At 37.6% G+C, this 17510-nt stretch overlaps 1 protein-coding gene across 2 annotated transcripts in view; it reads right to left on the bottom strand.

Annotated features, from left to right (window-relative positions):
• Nucleotides 1–1431: 1431 nt before the first annotated feature.
• LOC150088985 (uncharacterized) overlaps nt 1432–17510 on the bottom strand; it is a 32366-nt gene continuing 16287 nt past the window's right edge. Inside the window, exons 1-2 of one of the 2 annotated variants that reach the window (XM_090370983.1) lie at nt 13984–14130; nt 1432–2372 (exon numbers count right to left, since the gene is read on the bottom strand). In XM_090370983.1, coding sequence (XP_090227109.1) covers nt 1469–2329 — 861 coding nt within the window. In that variant the 5' untranslated portion in view covers nt 2330–2372; nt 13984–14130 and the 3' untranslated portion in view covers nt 1432–1468. Of the gene's footprint in view, nt 2373–13983; nt 14131–17510 lie in introns of those variants that run through there. The other variant, XM_090370984.1, reaches the window with a different exon arrangement.

The raw sequence follows: 17510 nt of genomic DNA, 5'->3' as shown, positions 1-17510 counted from the left end.
TGCAGCTAAAATTCAGAAAACTTGATCCATTAAATGGGGATGAGTGTTTACATGAGTGCAGTTTGTATATTGTCTAGGGCAAGAGACACCAAAACAGCAAAAGATGTCAGCACCAACCACAAAAAAATATATATAAAATAAACTTTTATATGGCTTCCAAAGGATTTCAGGGGTGCTCAGATAAATTGGTCAATTGGAGAGAGGTAGCATAAAATGCTACCTCCCTTACAAATTTCAGTTAATTTCAAAGTTCCTTTGGAATATTAAGCATAAACTACTTTCACAAAATGGTATCTTAGTCTGCTATTATTAAAGGTACATACCAACGTGAGTGCTGCTGCTAAGAAGCTTTCTGGACCACATAAAAAACAAATATCAGTTGTATAGTGGGAAAGATGTCCTGGCACGCTTCAGAAAAAGCAAGCATATCCATTAAAGTAACAGTATGAATTTTAGCATTCCTCTGGCATGGTTTAATCTAAATCACAGTGTGAGAATTGAATAAGTATGCTGAAGTATGCTCCCATTGCTATAATGCTATGCCATGCCAAATCATAAAAAAGGAAAAAATATAGGTACATATAAAAATAAGTATTGCACTATGCGACTACAGTACTTGTATATAATTTTTTCCTGAATCTGCTCAAAAGGGTTTTTTGAGGTGAAATTGGTGGCACAAAAAAATATACCAGTACATATTATTTTAAAATTTATTTAAAAAGAATGCAAGCTGGATCAGAAGCTACAGTAATTCCCAATTTATGAATGTTCAAGTCTTATGAATAAGAATTTTCAACACCACAAATTTGATTTATGAACTTAAAAGTTCAATATTGTGGATTTTTGCTTGATTTCAGCAAGTATACAACACATTACCTTTGGCACACAAAAGTAATGAGAACAAAACACTTTCATAAATTGTGTTTAACATGTTCACTGCTTCCTCATGCAAATATGTGGATTTGGATTTTTAATCCACTTGGAGGGGAACCATCCTGCTTTTATAACTTTTTCTAATGTTTCTGCCTTTTTCAATCCAAGCTAACTCAATTCCATGGTTTTCAATGCTGAGTCATCAAAAAAGTTGGCAGCAAAAATGTTAACCTGTATTGTACATAATGTACGGTTCTCAGAAGCAATCTGCTAATATCACTAATAATTTTAAATTTGTGATTTTTAATTACTAAAAATGGCATTCTTAGCTTTATAGCAGAAAAAAAAATCCATTAACCAAATATATAAAACAACAATGTCATTTTTTATTTACAAAACTCATAATTTTTACCTTAACATATTTACAAAATTGTATTAAATATTTTAAAAACATTTTTGGTTACTTATAAGTTTTTAATAAAAAGTAAAATGCACTTCTAAAATACAATATATTGTTAATATTTAATGAAGTGCAATCAAATATAAACTGGGTGTATATTACAAATTCCAGAGATGCTATTTACAAAAAATTCTTTTATCCTTTAGGATTCTCATAAACTTTTGCAGCATCAACATTATAAAAGGTTCCTTTTCTTGGACCACTTATAAAAACACCACTCAACTGTTTACCATACACACATCCCGTATCTAATCCAGTTGCGAATGGATACTGCTGAAGCATTCTCTTTGCATCGTGACCAAAATATACATGATCGGGTCCTGGCCACATAGATGCCCATGGCACACCAACTTTGTTACTCTTAGTTGCCTGGATGCCACCATCCCAAAAGTAGTCATCAGTTAAAATAATATTTCTCATTGTTACCAAGTGCATTGGATGCATGCATGTCAAAATCTTTCCAGGTATCAAACCTGCATGAACTATAACTACTTTGAGGCTTGGAATACGGATAGTATAGGGAAGATTCTGCAAGTAAGCGATATCCTCTTTAGGCAGATCTTTTATCCAATTATTTTTTTTTTCAAATTTGTACGAAGGATTGCCTATTTCCATATACTCCTTTAGTACCACTTCATCGTGATTACCACGGACTGAAAATGCTGATGGCATGTTTCTAACTGCTTCCACCACTTCGTGACTTTTGGGTCCTTTATTAACCAGATCACCAACAAACAACTTCAAGACATCATCACTCTCTGCATTTGCTTTCTGTAGCAATGCAATCATCTCATCATAACATCCATGGACATCTCCAACAACAAATACTTCTTGGTGCTTCTTAACAAAGTCATCATCCAGTTCCATGTGCATAACAGGTGGAAAAGAGAGTCCAAAAGCATGTACAAACTGAGGAGGTGGCGGTTCTCTTAAAAGTGACATCAGATAAGAAATGAAGCCGGCCATCTTCGCTTGAAAGCGTCTTCCCCACGACATGAAATCTGTGCCCCTTGGCTATTCCTTCTTCAGTATTTGAAGTCTAAAAAAAAAAAAAAGTTAAAAAGGTATGATTGCACAATAAATTTCATATGTTGGAATGCTAATCTTATCTGGGTGTGTTTAAAATGTTTTAAAATTAAATTAACTGGTAGTAAATTAAGGAAAAGAAAAAAAAAATTCTTGTACATTGTATTTATACAAATGTTAAGTTCTTAATGTTCATATAAATACAGATAAATAATCAAACTGTGCCTTAATGCAGGAAGTTTATGGTGTAACAAAGACAGCTAAATTCAATCACTGAAGAAGTGGTATAGTAAGTACCACGAAATGTTTAATAATTATGTGCATTCCTATGAGAAATTAAAAACAAATTTTACAGTATAATTAGATTGAAGTGCATAAATTTTCACTTTTATCCAAATAAATAGCAACATGTCGAAAGGTGAAGTGAGTAATTACAGACCTGCAAGCTTGGCAGGGGAAAATAATGGAGTCAGTAGTTAAAGAATTATGCAAGATCATCTTGAAAGAAATACAATTATACAGCAACCACAACACGATTTCTATATGGGAAATCTTGTCTGACCAATCTGATTAGTCACTATGATGCAGTCATAAGGGAACTAACTGAATGCAAAAAATAATTTTGAAATCATCTACATGGATTTCAGTGAAGGTTTTGACACTTTCACATGAAATAATGATATACAATTGGAGCAATATGGCATTGGGGGCAAGTTCCTGCTATGGATAAAGGAGTGATTGAGTGGCAGAAGACAGAACTGTTATTAGCCCAGCAATGACATATGCCAACTGGAAAAAAAAATCTGAAAATTAAAATTCTTATCTGAGTGATTTAAATATGAATTTTAGTATCCCTTCAGTTTATTTTTGACTTTTGAACTGCATTTCTGATTTTGTCAAAATTTGAGACATATGTCTATAAAAAAAATCAGATCTGAGGATTAGGGGTTCTGGCCTAAGTGCAGTTCATGTAGTAACAGGCTTAAGCATTTGTTGGGAATGCCATGAGAATGTAATAAAAATAAACATCATGGGTTGGAAAAATTACTTCCAAGAACACGGATATCTAACAATTTATTTTTGGCTTTGATATCATATCTTACATGTTTCAACTTGAAGTGTTAGTCAGATTATAATTTTCTGGTGGATAACATAATTTGGATAAACAAACTTTTTAAAGTTTTACTTTAAAACTTTTAAAAATATATTTTTGCCATATATGCTTACAAGATATTCCACACAATATCTCTGCATGCTTATGAAAATACCTAATAGCTGTTGTGATGATTTTGTTTAACATTAATTTTAAAAAATAAATTAATAATTAAAAATTTATATTTTATTTCTCCTTATTTCCACTATTCTGTCAAGATAATGAATACATTAAGAGGTTCCCAATTTTAAATCATTGACTGCCTCAGGGTGCTGGTCAGTATGACTTTTAGAGTTATACCAAATATGCCTTTCTACAGTATTAATAGCCACTACTCTTCATATACAGGTGATCCTCGTTATCCGAAAATAATTGGTTCCAAAAATTTCCACTTAAAACAGGGACCAAATTTTTGTAATGTTTATTATTTAAATAAATGAAACTAGGCATAATATTTTAAGAGTTCAAGATTATATATCTATATAATATCGGTGTAGATACACCACAGACAACTCTAAAGAAAATCTATGGTAATAGTGTGAAAGGCATCATTTTGTCTGTATCTCATATTGTGCTCATTCTTCACAATGTATTGCACTACCTCAAATAAGTAACACTTCACTAACAGAGAAAACTACTGTTGCTTATTCTCGATGGGTGCCATCGCCAAGACAGCACCGTTTCAAAGCTATTTGGCTTTTCATCGGTGGGTGGGCAGATACCCTGGTATCGCAAGTGAAATGTTTCTTATTCAAGGTAGTGCAATACGTGGGCAGGTCATTGTGAAAGATGAGTAAATATGGTGTATCTACACCGATATTATATAGTAATGGTTATTATGTACTTGTACGTAGAAAAAAATGGATGAAGGAACTGAAAAATGGGAAAATTATTTTATTAGATATTTTTTATTATAAAAGAAAATCATTCTCACAAAAAAATATTCAAGTACTTGGTCAGTTTTCTCAAGGGAAAAGGCTTTAATTCTTTAATTTTCAAATCCTTGTAAAGCGGGGACTCTGATAATAAATACTAGCATACCAGGGACCCCTGTACTAATATTATTAGTGGAGTCCCTCGGGGATCAGTGCTGGGCCCTTACTGTTTTCAGTATTTATTAATATTACTGATGATGGCATATCAAGAGAGAACAAACTCATCGACCCACGTGTAGTATGCCCATAAATTGCACGTGTTCTCTAGTAGGTTTGCCTGTTTCACTCGATGGAAAAACCCAGGATTCTCAGAGCGAAAACCCTTACTATCCTCACTTGAGATCAACTAACTCAGACACAGTATGAAAATTATCCATAAAAGTTCTTCACATTATTAACAGATTTCAAATCCAGATATTTTCCACATGATATAGTAATAGTAATAGAGGCATGTGATGCAAGAAAGCAAGAGTTATGAGCTTATGTAGCATCAGCCAAAAAAAAAAATTCACACCACCGTTCCCTCTAAAAGTCTGTCCAGTTCCTCCTTGAATTTATTTAAGCTATCAACTTCCACAACGACAGATGGAAGTTTGGTCCAGCAATTAACCACCTGCTGGCTAAAGGCAAATTTACACACATCTATTCTACAACTGTCTTTCCTCAATTTGAATTTATGCCCCCTTAAGTTTGTAATTTGAGCAAGCAAAAGAATCCCAACAGAATTCAGCATGCTCAATCCATTCTCCAGCTGCTGCAATTTGCAGAACTTAAGCCTCTCTTGGTAAGTGGGCCCAACACCGAACGGTGGGACTCCACTAATAATATCAGTCCATGAAGAGCAGCATCCATACCACTCTCTGTCTTCTCCCACTCAACCATCCTTTTATCCATTGTAGGAACTTACCCTTAATACCATTCTGCTCCAATTTGTATGGTAGTCTTAAATGCACAACAGTGTCAAAAGCTTTCCTGAAATCCAAGTATATGATATCAAAATTATTTTTTGCATCCAGTTCCTTTGTAACCACATCATAGTATCCAAATTTGTCAGAAAAGACTTTCCCTTAACAAACCCTTGCTGTGTTTGAATTATTGCTGCAGTCTTGTCTAGATGATCCTGCAATGCATCTTTAACCAGCGACTCCACTGTTTTACCTGGAACAGAAGTTAAACTAACTGGTCTGTAATTACTCGTGTCACTCTTCGATCCCCTTTGCGAATTGCGGATACGTTTGCACATCTCCAGTCCATTGGGACTTCCTGAGTCCAAGGATGCTGGACTGAGTCGAGGCAGTGTTAGGTGGGTCGGAAAACTGCTAGTTGGGGGGGATACAAGGACTAATAGATTAACAGTAGCAACTGGCAGAGGTGGAAGTGATTCTTGCACTGCTTCTATTGAAATGAGCAGAAGCCTGAAAAACAAGATGCAGGATATTTCAGAGACTGCTGGGAGTCACTGCGGTACAAGTAAACACATGGGTTGTGTTAGGGTAGCTAAGAATAGAAACAGGTGCATGTATACCTGCGTGTACACCAATGCTAGGAGTTTGGTAAATAAATTTGATGAATTTGAGGTATTGCTCAAAACATCAAAGGCAGATATTGTTGGGATATCAGAGACGTGGTGTCACACAGATATAAGTAATGCGGAACTGGAATTTGGGTAATACAATGTGTATAGAAAGGATAGACAGGACAGGAGGGGAGGAGGGGTTATGCTATTAATTAAGAAACACAAAGTCCAAGGAAGTGAAGCCAGTCGACATCGATGGACAGGGCAGTGTAGAGTCAGTTTGGTGTGACATAAGCATAGGGAAATCAAAATTGAGAGTAGGAGTGTGCTATAGGCCTAATGACTCTGATGAGTATAATAAGATATTGTACAGGGAAATAGAGTGGGCCAGTAAATCAGAGAGTCTTATAATGGGGGATTTTAATTTCCCAGATATTGACTGGAATTTGTGGGTTGGTCACTCACACACTAGAAAGGCTTTTGTGGATTTATTGGATGATTGTTTTCTACATCAGCATGTTCGTGAGGCAACAAGAGGGAGCAATAACTCTTGATCTGATTAGCAGTAGTGATTCTTCATGCATTAAGAATCTGCAGATAAATGAACCACTAGGTGGCAGTGATCACAGTGTGTTGAAGTGGGATTTACTCAAGGAGGTAACTACCATCAGAGGTAAAGGGAAGGGTTTTTGTTTTCGTAAAGGTGACTATGATGGTCTGAGACAGTATTTAAATTCTATACAGTGGGACCAACTGATGATGTTACCAACAGCAAACTCAAAATGGGAAGCATTCAAGGAACTAATCGTGGACGCTACCAGGCTTTACATACCACCTAAGAAATATTATTCAAGGTTTAGGCCTAAATGGTTGTCAGATGAACTAATGAGACATGTGGAGAGAAGAAAAATGCATGGGATACATACAAATTAATGGGTGACATGGAAGCCTATGATAGATATAAGTTGGTCTGTAACCAAGACACAAAGGAGATTAGGCAGGCAAAGGCAGACTACGAAAAATCCTTGGCAAAGGATGCAAAGAAAAACAGAAAAGAGTTCTTTACATATTTAAATTCAAGAAGGAAAGGGATGAATCAGATTGGTCCACTGGATATTGATGGTTCAACAGTTGATGATCCTGCTCAGGTGGCTAACAATCTAAACGAGTATTTTGCATCTACATTCACGCATGAGGAGTTATTCAGGAAGGAGAATGATGTAGGTAAAGTAAACATTGGCAGTGAGCTGGATGATTTTGTAATAACTGAGAGGAAAGTGGAGGAGAGATTGTTGAGGATAAACATAAAAAAGGCACCTGGGGTGGATGGGATCTATCCAGTTATATTAAAGGAGGCAGCAAAGGAAGTAAGCAAATCCCTAGCCATAATTATGAGAGCTTCTTTGGACTCAGGGGAGGTACCCATAGACTGGAGATGTGCAAATGTAACCCCAATTCACAAAGGAGGATCAAAGGCTGACACAAGTAATTATAGACCTGTTAGTTTAACTTCTGTTCCAGGTAAATTAATGGAGGCACTGGTTAAAGAAGCACTGCAGGATCATCTAGACAAGAATTCAGTTATAGCTCAGACGCAGCATGGTTAAGGGGAGGTCTTGCCTGACCAATTTGATTGGATACTATGATGTAGTCACAAAAGAACTGGATGCAGGGAATAACTTTGATATTATATATTTGGATCTTAGAAAGGCTTTTGATACTGTTGCACATGGAAGACTGCTACACAAATTGGAGCAGTGTGGCATTGGAGGCAAATTGCTGCTATGGATAAGGGGATGGTTGAGTAGCAGAAGACAGAGAGTGGTAATCAATGGACACTGCTCAACGTGGACTAATGTTATTAGTGGAGTTCCTCAGGGTTCAGTGTTGGGTCCGTTGTTGTTTTCGGTGTTTATGAATGATATTGATGATGGGATATCAAGTTTAATGTCCAAGTTTGCAGATGATACAAAGGATGGCAGGGTTGTTAAGGACACTACTGATGCTATGCTGCTGCAACAGGATCTGGAAAGGTTGAACAGATGGGCTGAGAGGTGGCAAATGAAGTTTAACATTGACAAATGTAAAGTACTACATATGGGAAACAGTAACCCCAGAGCAACGTATCAACTCTGCGGTACTACACTGACAGTGGTGGAGAATGAAAAGGACCTGGGGGTAATTGTGCAGGCAGATATGAAGTTCTCTGAGCAGTGCAGATGAGCTGCAAGAGTAGCTCATGGTGTCTTGTCAATGATATACAGGAATTTTTCTAGCAGGGATAAGGAGGTGATTATTCCCTTGTATAAGGCAATGGTCAGGCCACACCTTGAGTACTGTATACAGGTCTGGAGGCCTCATTTCAAGAAGGATGTAGAGCTGCTGGAACGGGTACAGAGAAGGGCAACAAGATTAGTGAATGGAACAAAGGGTTGCTCTTACGAAGAAAGGCTTAAGTTTTGCAAATTACAGAGTCTGGAGACTAGGCACCGGCGAGGTGATCTGATAGAGGTGTATAAGGCTTTGAATGGTTTGAGCATGCTCAATGCCAATGGGATTCTTCTTCTTGCTCAGAATAATCAGCTCAGAGGGCATAAATTCAAATTGAGGAAGGACGGATGTCGGATAGATGTGCGGAAATTTGCCTTTGGCCAGCGGGTGGTTGGTTGGTGGAACCGACTTCCATCACTTGTTGTTGAAGTTGATAGCCTAAACAAATTTAAAGCTCAACTGGACAGGTATTTCGAACGAACGGAGGGGTGAAATGGGAGTGGTATTTTTTTTTTTTTTTTTTTTTGGCTGATGCTGAATAAGCTTGCTTTCTTGCATCATATGCCTCTACTAATGCTAATGCTCTCGTAATTATGGCTAAGGGTTTGCTTACTTCCTTTGCTGCCTCCTTTAATATAACTGGATAGATCCCATCCACCCCAGGTGCCTTTCTTATGTTTAACTTCATCAATTTCTCCTCCACTTTTCTCTCAGTTATTACAAAATCATTAAGCACCCTGTTACAGATAAACTTCTGGCATTTTTGTCTCTTAATAACTCCTCATGTTTGAATGCAGATGCAAAATACTCATTCAGTTTGTTAGCTATCTAAGCAGGGTCATCAACAGTTGAACCATCGATATCAAGTGGACCAATCTGATTCATCCCCTTCCTTTTAGAGTTTATATATGTAAATAAGTCCTTGCTGTTTTTCTTAGCATCCTTTGCCAAAGATTTCTCGTAATCTGCCTTCACTTGCTAATCCCCTTTATGACTTGATTACAGACTAGCTTATATCTGCGATAGGCTTCTGTGTTACCTGATAATTTATATGCATCACATGCATTTTTCTTCTCTTCCACGAGTCTCATTAGTTCATTTGACAACCTAATGGTTGCCAAATGTCATATGGGGAAGATAGTAATCATAATTCAGAGAGACCTAGATAGACATAGCATTAGCAGAGGCATTTGATGCAAGAAAGCAAGCTTATGCAGCATCAGCCAAAAAAAAAAAAAAAAACCCACTTCCACTTCACCCCTCTGTTCGTTCAAAATACCTGTCCAGCTGAGCCTCAAACTTATTTAGGCTATCAACCTCCACCACAAGGGATGGGAGTCTGTTCCACCAACTAACCACCCGCTGGCTAAAGGCAAATTTCCGCACGTCTATCCTACATCTGTCTTTCCTCAATTTGAATTTATGCCCTCTCAGGTGATTTTTCTGAGCTAGAGGAAGAATCCCATCAGCATTGAGCATGCTTAAACCATTCAAGGCTTTATACACCTCTATCAGATCACCTCGCTGGTGCCTAGTCTCCAGACACTGTAATTTGCAAAACTTAACCCTTTCTTCGTAAGAGCACCCCTTTGTTCCATTCACTAATCTTGTTGCCCTTCTCTGTACTCCTTCCAGCAGCTCTACATCCTTCTTGAAATGAGGCCTCCAGACCTGTATACAGTACTCTAGGTGTGGCATGACCATTGCCTTATACAATGGAATAATCACCTCCTTATCCCTGCTGGAAAAATTCCTGTATATCATTGACAAGACACCATGAGCTACTCTTGCAGCTCGTCTGCACTGCTCAGAGAACTTCATATCTGGCTGCACAACCACCCCGAAGTCCCTTTCATTCTCTACCACTGTCAGTGTAGTACCACAGAGTTGATACGTTGCTCTGGGGTTGCTGTTTCCCATGTGTAGTACTTTACATTTGTCAATGTTAAACTTCATTTGCCACCTCTCAGCCCATCTGCTCAACCTTTCCAGATCCTGTTGCAGCAGCATAGTGTCAATAGTGTCCTTGACAACCCTGCCAACCTTTGTATCATCTGCAAACTTGGACATGAAGCTTGATATACCATCATCAATATCATTTATAAATACAGAAAACAATAATGGACCCAACACTGAGCCCTGAGGGACTCCACTAATAACATTAGTCCACGATGAGCAGTGTCCATTGATTACCACTCTCTGTCTTCTGCCACTCAACCACCCCTTTATCCATAGCAGCAATTTGCCTCCAATGTCACACTGCTCCAATTTGTGTAGCAGTCTTCCATGTGCAACACTATCAAAAGCCCTTCTAAGATCCAAGTTTATAATATCAAAGTTATTCCCTGCATCCAGTTCTTTTGTGACTGCATCATAGTATCCAATCAAGTTGGTCAGGCAAGACTTCCCCTTAACAAAACCATGCTGTGTCTGAGCTATAACTGAAGTCTTGTCTAAATGATCCTGCAGTGCTTCTTTAACCAGTGCCTCCATTAATTTTCCTGGAACAGAAGTTAAGCTCACAGGTCTATAATTACTTGTGTCAGCCTTTGATCCTCCTTTGTGAATTGGGGTCACATTTGCACATTTCCAGTCTATGGGTACCTCCCCTGAGTCCAAGGAAGCTCTCATAATTATGGCTAAGGGTTTGCTTACTTCCTTTGCTGCCTCCTTTAATATAACTGGATAGATCCCATCCACCCCGGGTGCCTTTCTTGTGTTTATCTTCAACAGTTTCTCCTCCACTTTACTCCCAGTTATTTCAAGATTCTGTAGCTTACTGCTAGAGTTGAATACACCTCTGGCATTCCCCTTGCTGAATAACTCCTCATGTGTGAATGTCGATGCAAAATATCATGTCGATGCATTTTTCTGACCATTCCTGAAGTCAGGAATGGTCAGAAAAATGGCAAATATGCTTTAATCCAACAACGTGTAAGGTATTACACCTGGGAAACAGTAATCCCAAAATAACTTATTCACTTGGTGGAGTTCAACTAAACCCAGTACTGGAGGAAAGGGACTTGGGTGTTACTTGGGGTCAGACATGAAATTCTCTGAGCATTGTAAACAGGTTGCAAGGAAGGCCCCATGGTGTCCTATCGATGATCTATCGAACTTTTGCAAGTAGAGATAGGGACATGATAATCCCATTATATAAGGCTTTTGTTAGACCACACTTGGAATACTGTGTTCAAGTATGGAGACCGCACCTAAAAAAAGACATCGAGCTTCTTGAAAGGGTGCAAAGACGAGTAACTTGCCTGGTGAGATCGGCAAAAGGGTGTTTATATGAAGAAAGACTTCGAATATGTGGGTTGCAGAGTTTGGAACCTAGACACCTTAGAGGAGATTTGATTGAGGCGTTTAAAGCTGTGAGAGGCATCAGTAAAATGAATGAGGACAGAATTTAAGGTTATAAATGATGCTAGAACTAGGGGCCATAAATTCAAGTTATGGGGGGAAATGTTTAGATTGGACTGCAGGAAGTTTTATTTTAGCCAAGTTATAAATTACTGGAATAAGTTGCCTACATGGGTGGTAGAGGCTGACAATTTGGGGAAATTCAAAGGTCATCTGGATAGTACCTTCGGGTCAGGGAAGCGCATAGGATGATAGGTTTAATTTCCTTTTCTTTTACTAATTATTATTATTTATTTTATTATTTTTTTTTTTATATCATTGTTTTATTCGGTTTTTTTTTTTTTTTTTTTTTTTGCCGGTGCAGCATAAGCCATAGGCTTTCTTGCACCATGCGGCCATTACTAATACTAATAACCACTATTGCTACTCATGAGGGAAGAGTAGTTGTAAAGTCTAACAAAGTTCTTTGAGCAATACAGATGGGCTGCTAGGACAGCTCATAGGGATATCATTTATCAAAGATATACGGGACTTTGAAGGAGCTGATTATTCCACTCCATAAGGTTAGGCTACACCTTAAGTACTCACTGTAGGAAGGATGTGAATCTATTAAAACGGTGCACAGAAGAGCAACAAGGTTAGTCAAGGACACAAAACGGTCCTCTTATCAAGAAAGACTTGAGTCTGTAAACTGCAGTATCTGTAAATTAGGCACCTGTAAGGAGACCTTATCTAAGATTTTAAGGCTTTAATTCAGGTGGTAGATGACTTTCATCAACCGGTGAAATACCACCACTTTGCTTATTGGATGCTTGAAGTGGTGAAGCCCATGTTTAGTCTCTAGAGCAAAGTTTCCGGCATCCCCCTCTCCCCATACTTCTCCTTCAACCCATGCACGGTACTAAGTACTATAGGTTTTGATACCTTTCGTGTTTGGGGTTCTCATAAAAAAAAAAAGAGTTTAAGTCTTTAGATCAGCGATTTCCAAACTGGGAGGCATGGACTAGTGCTGTTGTTGTTGTTATTTGGTTTTTAGGAGCATTAACAACTAAGGCCATATCGCTCTGCGGATATGCAATGATATGCGGTCAGGGGATATGCCCTGACCTTTCCGCATCCTCCGTATTTGGTAGTCAAGGGCTCGAACCCAGATCTAATCAAGAAGCGTGTGCTACGCACTGCTGCTCCTGCCCACCTGGCTACGGAGGCGTCACGGACTAGTGCAAAAGGAGGCACGAAAAGTTTAACAGAAATGTAATTTTCATAACATAACATATATAAATAAAAAAATATATACATATAAATAAACTTTCATAACATAACATTAAATTTTATAACCTATTTTTTAAAGCATTTACCACCACCTATCTCACTCTAACTTCAATATAAACATGAGATAAACATTTGGAAAGAAATATATTATATTTCGCTGAAATGGATTGATGAATTATGATTGATATAATGTAATGTAATATATATAATTTAGTGCATACTATGTATGACATATATAGGTAGATTGCATAGTATAGCATTAGCTGCATGGTTGAAAATATGGTTTCAGCAGTGTGGATTGTGTTTTTTATTGTTTTTGGCGTGATTACTTACTGATAATAATCGTTAGTAATTTAGAACTACAGATGCTTATTATTTCAAGTAGTATTAGTAATTATTGTATTAACATATTAAAAATAAGAAATTGCACAATTATAGATGCTTTACTTCAAGGGAGGCACCGGGAAAATTTTACAGGTCAAGGGCGGTGTGGGCTCAGAAAGTTTGAGAACTGCTGCTTTAAGTGGATTGATTAAACTAAATGCTGACGGCATCCTTATTCTTACTTGGAACATGCATATAAGTAAACATTAATTTAAAACTGAAATAGGATGGTGGCACGTTTGTTTTTGGCCAGAAAGTAATTGATTGTTGGAAAAAACTGCCATTTGGCATTATGGTAATGGGTATTTTGAATTAGATTATTTGGGAAGTGGCCAAATGATAAGAATGGGAACTCCGATGAGATATAAGTGTGCCTGCTTCATTTGCTACTTTATTTCCTACTAATAAGTTTTTTTTTTTTTTTTTGAAGGAGGGCACTAGTTTGATATCACAATAAACAGGGCAGGGCTTTTGTGATTTCCCTGTGTTTTTTTGGCCAAGTCCTTAACTATCACCAAAATCTTATTGGTCACTAATTGAAAATATCGTTCTCAATTAAACGTTACGTATAATACTTCAGAACTTCGATACACCAGGAATGTATCGAGGTACGGAAGGTCACTGTCAAAGGGGCTAAAGAAATAATTTAAACCTTTAATCAATCCACAAACCCTTGAATCTGCTAAACTTTTTTTTTCTTTCATCAGAAATACTCAAATAACTACTGTACCTTACGACTAAAAAACCTTGAAGTGGCTGCTTCCGCTGCATTTTGAGAATTTAAGCCTGCATTGTCACAAAAAATACATAATCAATTTAGGTGTCATCACTTTAGCAAGGAATAATCATTATTCTGATTGCCTGAAGTACTCCACCATAAAAATTTTCGCAATTTAAAAACCAAAATTAAACCGAAACTAAACCAACCATATTTATCGTTCTGTGATATTCAGCGACACCTAAATTTCAGATCTGATCGACAAAAATAAAATTTAATTACTAAAAAAAATTTATTATATTGTAATAAAATATTTTAATGGCATATTAAAATGGAATAAATTGTTATGAAGGCAGTATATCTACATCGTTATATTATCATTCTCAATTAAGTATATTAGGAAAAAGTGGGCAACGTGCATATAAGCCCCGTCCTCCCATCACCGGGTGGAAAAGGTCCATGTTGGAATTTCGTCAATGAAGCGAGCAATTTTTATGGGCATTTTTCACTGTGGCTCAGTTTGTTAGTCTCAGTCCAAGGTTGCATGTAATTTCTCCCGGAAAATCCGAATTTTCATCCAGCGAACAAACAACTGGACCACAGAACACGCAATTTAGAGACCAAATATACGGTGCAATACAGTTTCAGTCACTGATGCACCTAAAACCCTACACTACATACACACATACTAATGAGCTTTCCGAATTGTAAAAATTTCCATTTCGATCCCTGTATACAAGGCAATGGTCTGGCCACACTTAGAGTACTGTGTACCGGTCTGGTGGTCTCATTTTAGGAAGGATGTAGACTTGCTAGAACGAGTACAAAGAAGAGCAACGAGATTTGTGAATGGAAGAAAGGGTTGTTCTTACGGAGATAGGCCTAAGTTCTTCAAATTGCAGCGCCTGGAGAGTAGGCACCTGCGAGGTAATCTGATTGAGGTGTATAAGGCCTTCAATGGGCTGAGCAAGCTGAATGCTGATGGGATTCTTCCTCTTGCTCAGATTAAGAACCTGAGGGGACACAGTTTCAAGTTGAGGAAAGGCAGTTGTAGAATTGATGTGCGGAAATTTGCCTTTATCCAGAGGGTAGTTGATTGGTGGAATACACTTCCATATTTTGTTGTGGAAGTTGCACAACTATGTAAGCTTGCTTTCTTGCATCATGTGCCTTTACTAATACTATTGCTAATGTTGATAGCGTAAATAAATTTAAGGCTGAGCTGGACAGGTATTTGGAACGAATGGAGGGGTGAAATGGGTGAAATGGAATGAAACGACGAGGGTGTTATGCGTGACATTCACGCATAACACCCTCGTCGAAAGAAGGAAATAGCTCTCTATCTGATCGATATAGTGCTGCCGAACACCAGCAACCTCCAGAAAACGTACAAGGAAAAGATCAGGAATTACACAGACCTAAGACAGAAGATAAAAGAGATGTGGCATATGGAACAAGTAGCAACCGTCCCGATTACCGTGTCAACCACCAACTCGGTGTCAAAGCCCCTACACAAGAGTCTAGCTGTAACAGGTCTCCCAGAGAACACCTACAAGGATTTCCAGAAAGTCGCAATCCTGAACACCTGTTATAACCAAGATAACCAAGAGGGTTTCCTCGACCAACAATAATAACAGCCAGACATAACCACCTTGTGCACTTAGTACCAATACCGGTTACGGGATGGAACTCTTCAAGAGGGAAAAATAACAACAGAAGTATAATAATAATAATAACAATACTCACAAAATATGCAAAGTAACTTAGCAGATTACCCAGCAAAGCACGATGAAAATTTTTAAAGTAGTGTGATCACCGCCAATAGTCAGGCAGCACTTATAATAGACTTTTATGCTGTTATCGAGAATTTTCAAGAATTATGATGGTACTGACAATACTTCTTTCTGGAGAGAAATTATTGAAGTATGCAAGGTTTTGGAAAAAAGCTTGATCTTAAATCCCATGGAGGAAGAAATCTCTATAAACTTTTTTCACACTATAGCAGAGTTAGTCGATTTCGGGAGAGGGAGGAAAGGCAACATGCTTTTGTCTTCTAAAATGTAGCATTCCTCCAGAAAAGAGGAAAATTGGCAAAGAAATGCAGATTAACAGAAATTATATACAAATTCCTCGTGGCCTCAGCTGCCTTGACATTTAACACCAAAAAACAGGAATCAGGCAGTTAATGATATAAAATTTATCTCGACAGAGCATTCCATATACGTATATTCACTTGGATTCAGGTCAGAGGATCTGAAGATATTCATTCGGAAAATATTCCATAAATTGCTCCTTGGAGAGTTTAGCATTATCAAAATCTATCAACTTCACTCATAAAAACCAGAAACAAAAAGTTCAAATTTTTCATCCCTCTACACTGATTGGCCGATTTATTAAATAATCGTGCGAGTGGTTTCCCCCTTTAGTCCTCAGAACATGGATTCGTCTTGGCATGGACTTAACGAGATGTTCAAAGTGTGTCACAAGGATGCTGATCCATGTTGAATCAATTACTTCCCAGTTTTAAGAAACTGGGTGGTTGTAGATCTCTACTGAAAAAAACTTGTCCCACCTCATACTAAATTGATCAACTGTATTGGGATCTGGAGACTGGAGAGGCCACTACTATAATTCTGACTTTTGACATGGTGCATTATCCTGTTTGAAGAACCCTTTCACTATAAGCTACAGTCATGAAGGGAAGCGCCTGGTTATAAAAAAATTAATAGCTAACCCGTAGGATCCAACTACTAGTACCAACAACCCAATGTACACTATGGAAAAATACCTCCACCACTACAGTGCCACCAGTAGCCTGCATTGTTGATACCTGGCAGGATGGGCCCATTAATTCATGTTGTGTTCTCCAAATCCTAGTCCTCCTGTAGAATGTTGATGATATGTTAAAATTTAAATTTTTCCTTTTATAAACTTCTTTAAGTGCAATGAAGTCCTAGCAAAGCCGGCTGAAAGACATTATGCTTAATTTCATTAAAATTGTTGTAATGCTCATATTTGTCATAATGAAAACCATTGAAATGTTATATAATTTAATATTATGTAACTTCTAAATTGTAGCATTCTTTGGTTAAAAATGTTTCCTATAGTGTACAATCGCATACAGGTTTTCACACGAAAACCTGTATGCGATTGTGACGCGAGCGACCACTAGAGGCGCTGATTAACAGAGTGTTAAAGAGAGAAGAGAAATATTAAATGGATATATTTTTAACTACGTTAATGAGAAAGGTTTAATTCGAAAGGAAAATATTTTTTCTATAAGTAAGTTATTTCATATCTCTTAAGCTGTTGTTGTTGAAATAGGGTTTTAGAAGCATCGGCAACTAAGGCTATATTGCTTGTATATACTGTCTATAAATGCGTGTTCTGTGGTCGATGTTCTGCTTGCTGGACGAAAAACCCGAGTTTCGGAAGTAAAAACCATGCTACCATAGCCTGAGACCGACTAACTCAGCCATATTGTGAAAAAGGCCCATAAAAATTCATCATCGACCGGACTCGAACTCAATCTTTTCCAC

This window comes from Mastigoproctus giganteus, chromosome 3, assembly GCF_048544385.1.
Source record: "Mastigoproctus giganteus isolate SK-2022 chromosome 3, ASM4854438v1, whole genome shotgun sequence".
Classification (NCBI taxonomy): Eukaryota; Metazoa; Arthropoda; class Arachnida; order Uropygi; family Thelyphonidae; genus Mastigoproctus; species Mastigoproctus giganteus.
Note: the sequence above shows the minus strand (reverse complement) of the source record. Positions and strands in the feature narration are given on the sequence as shown.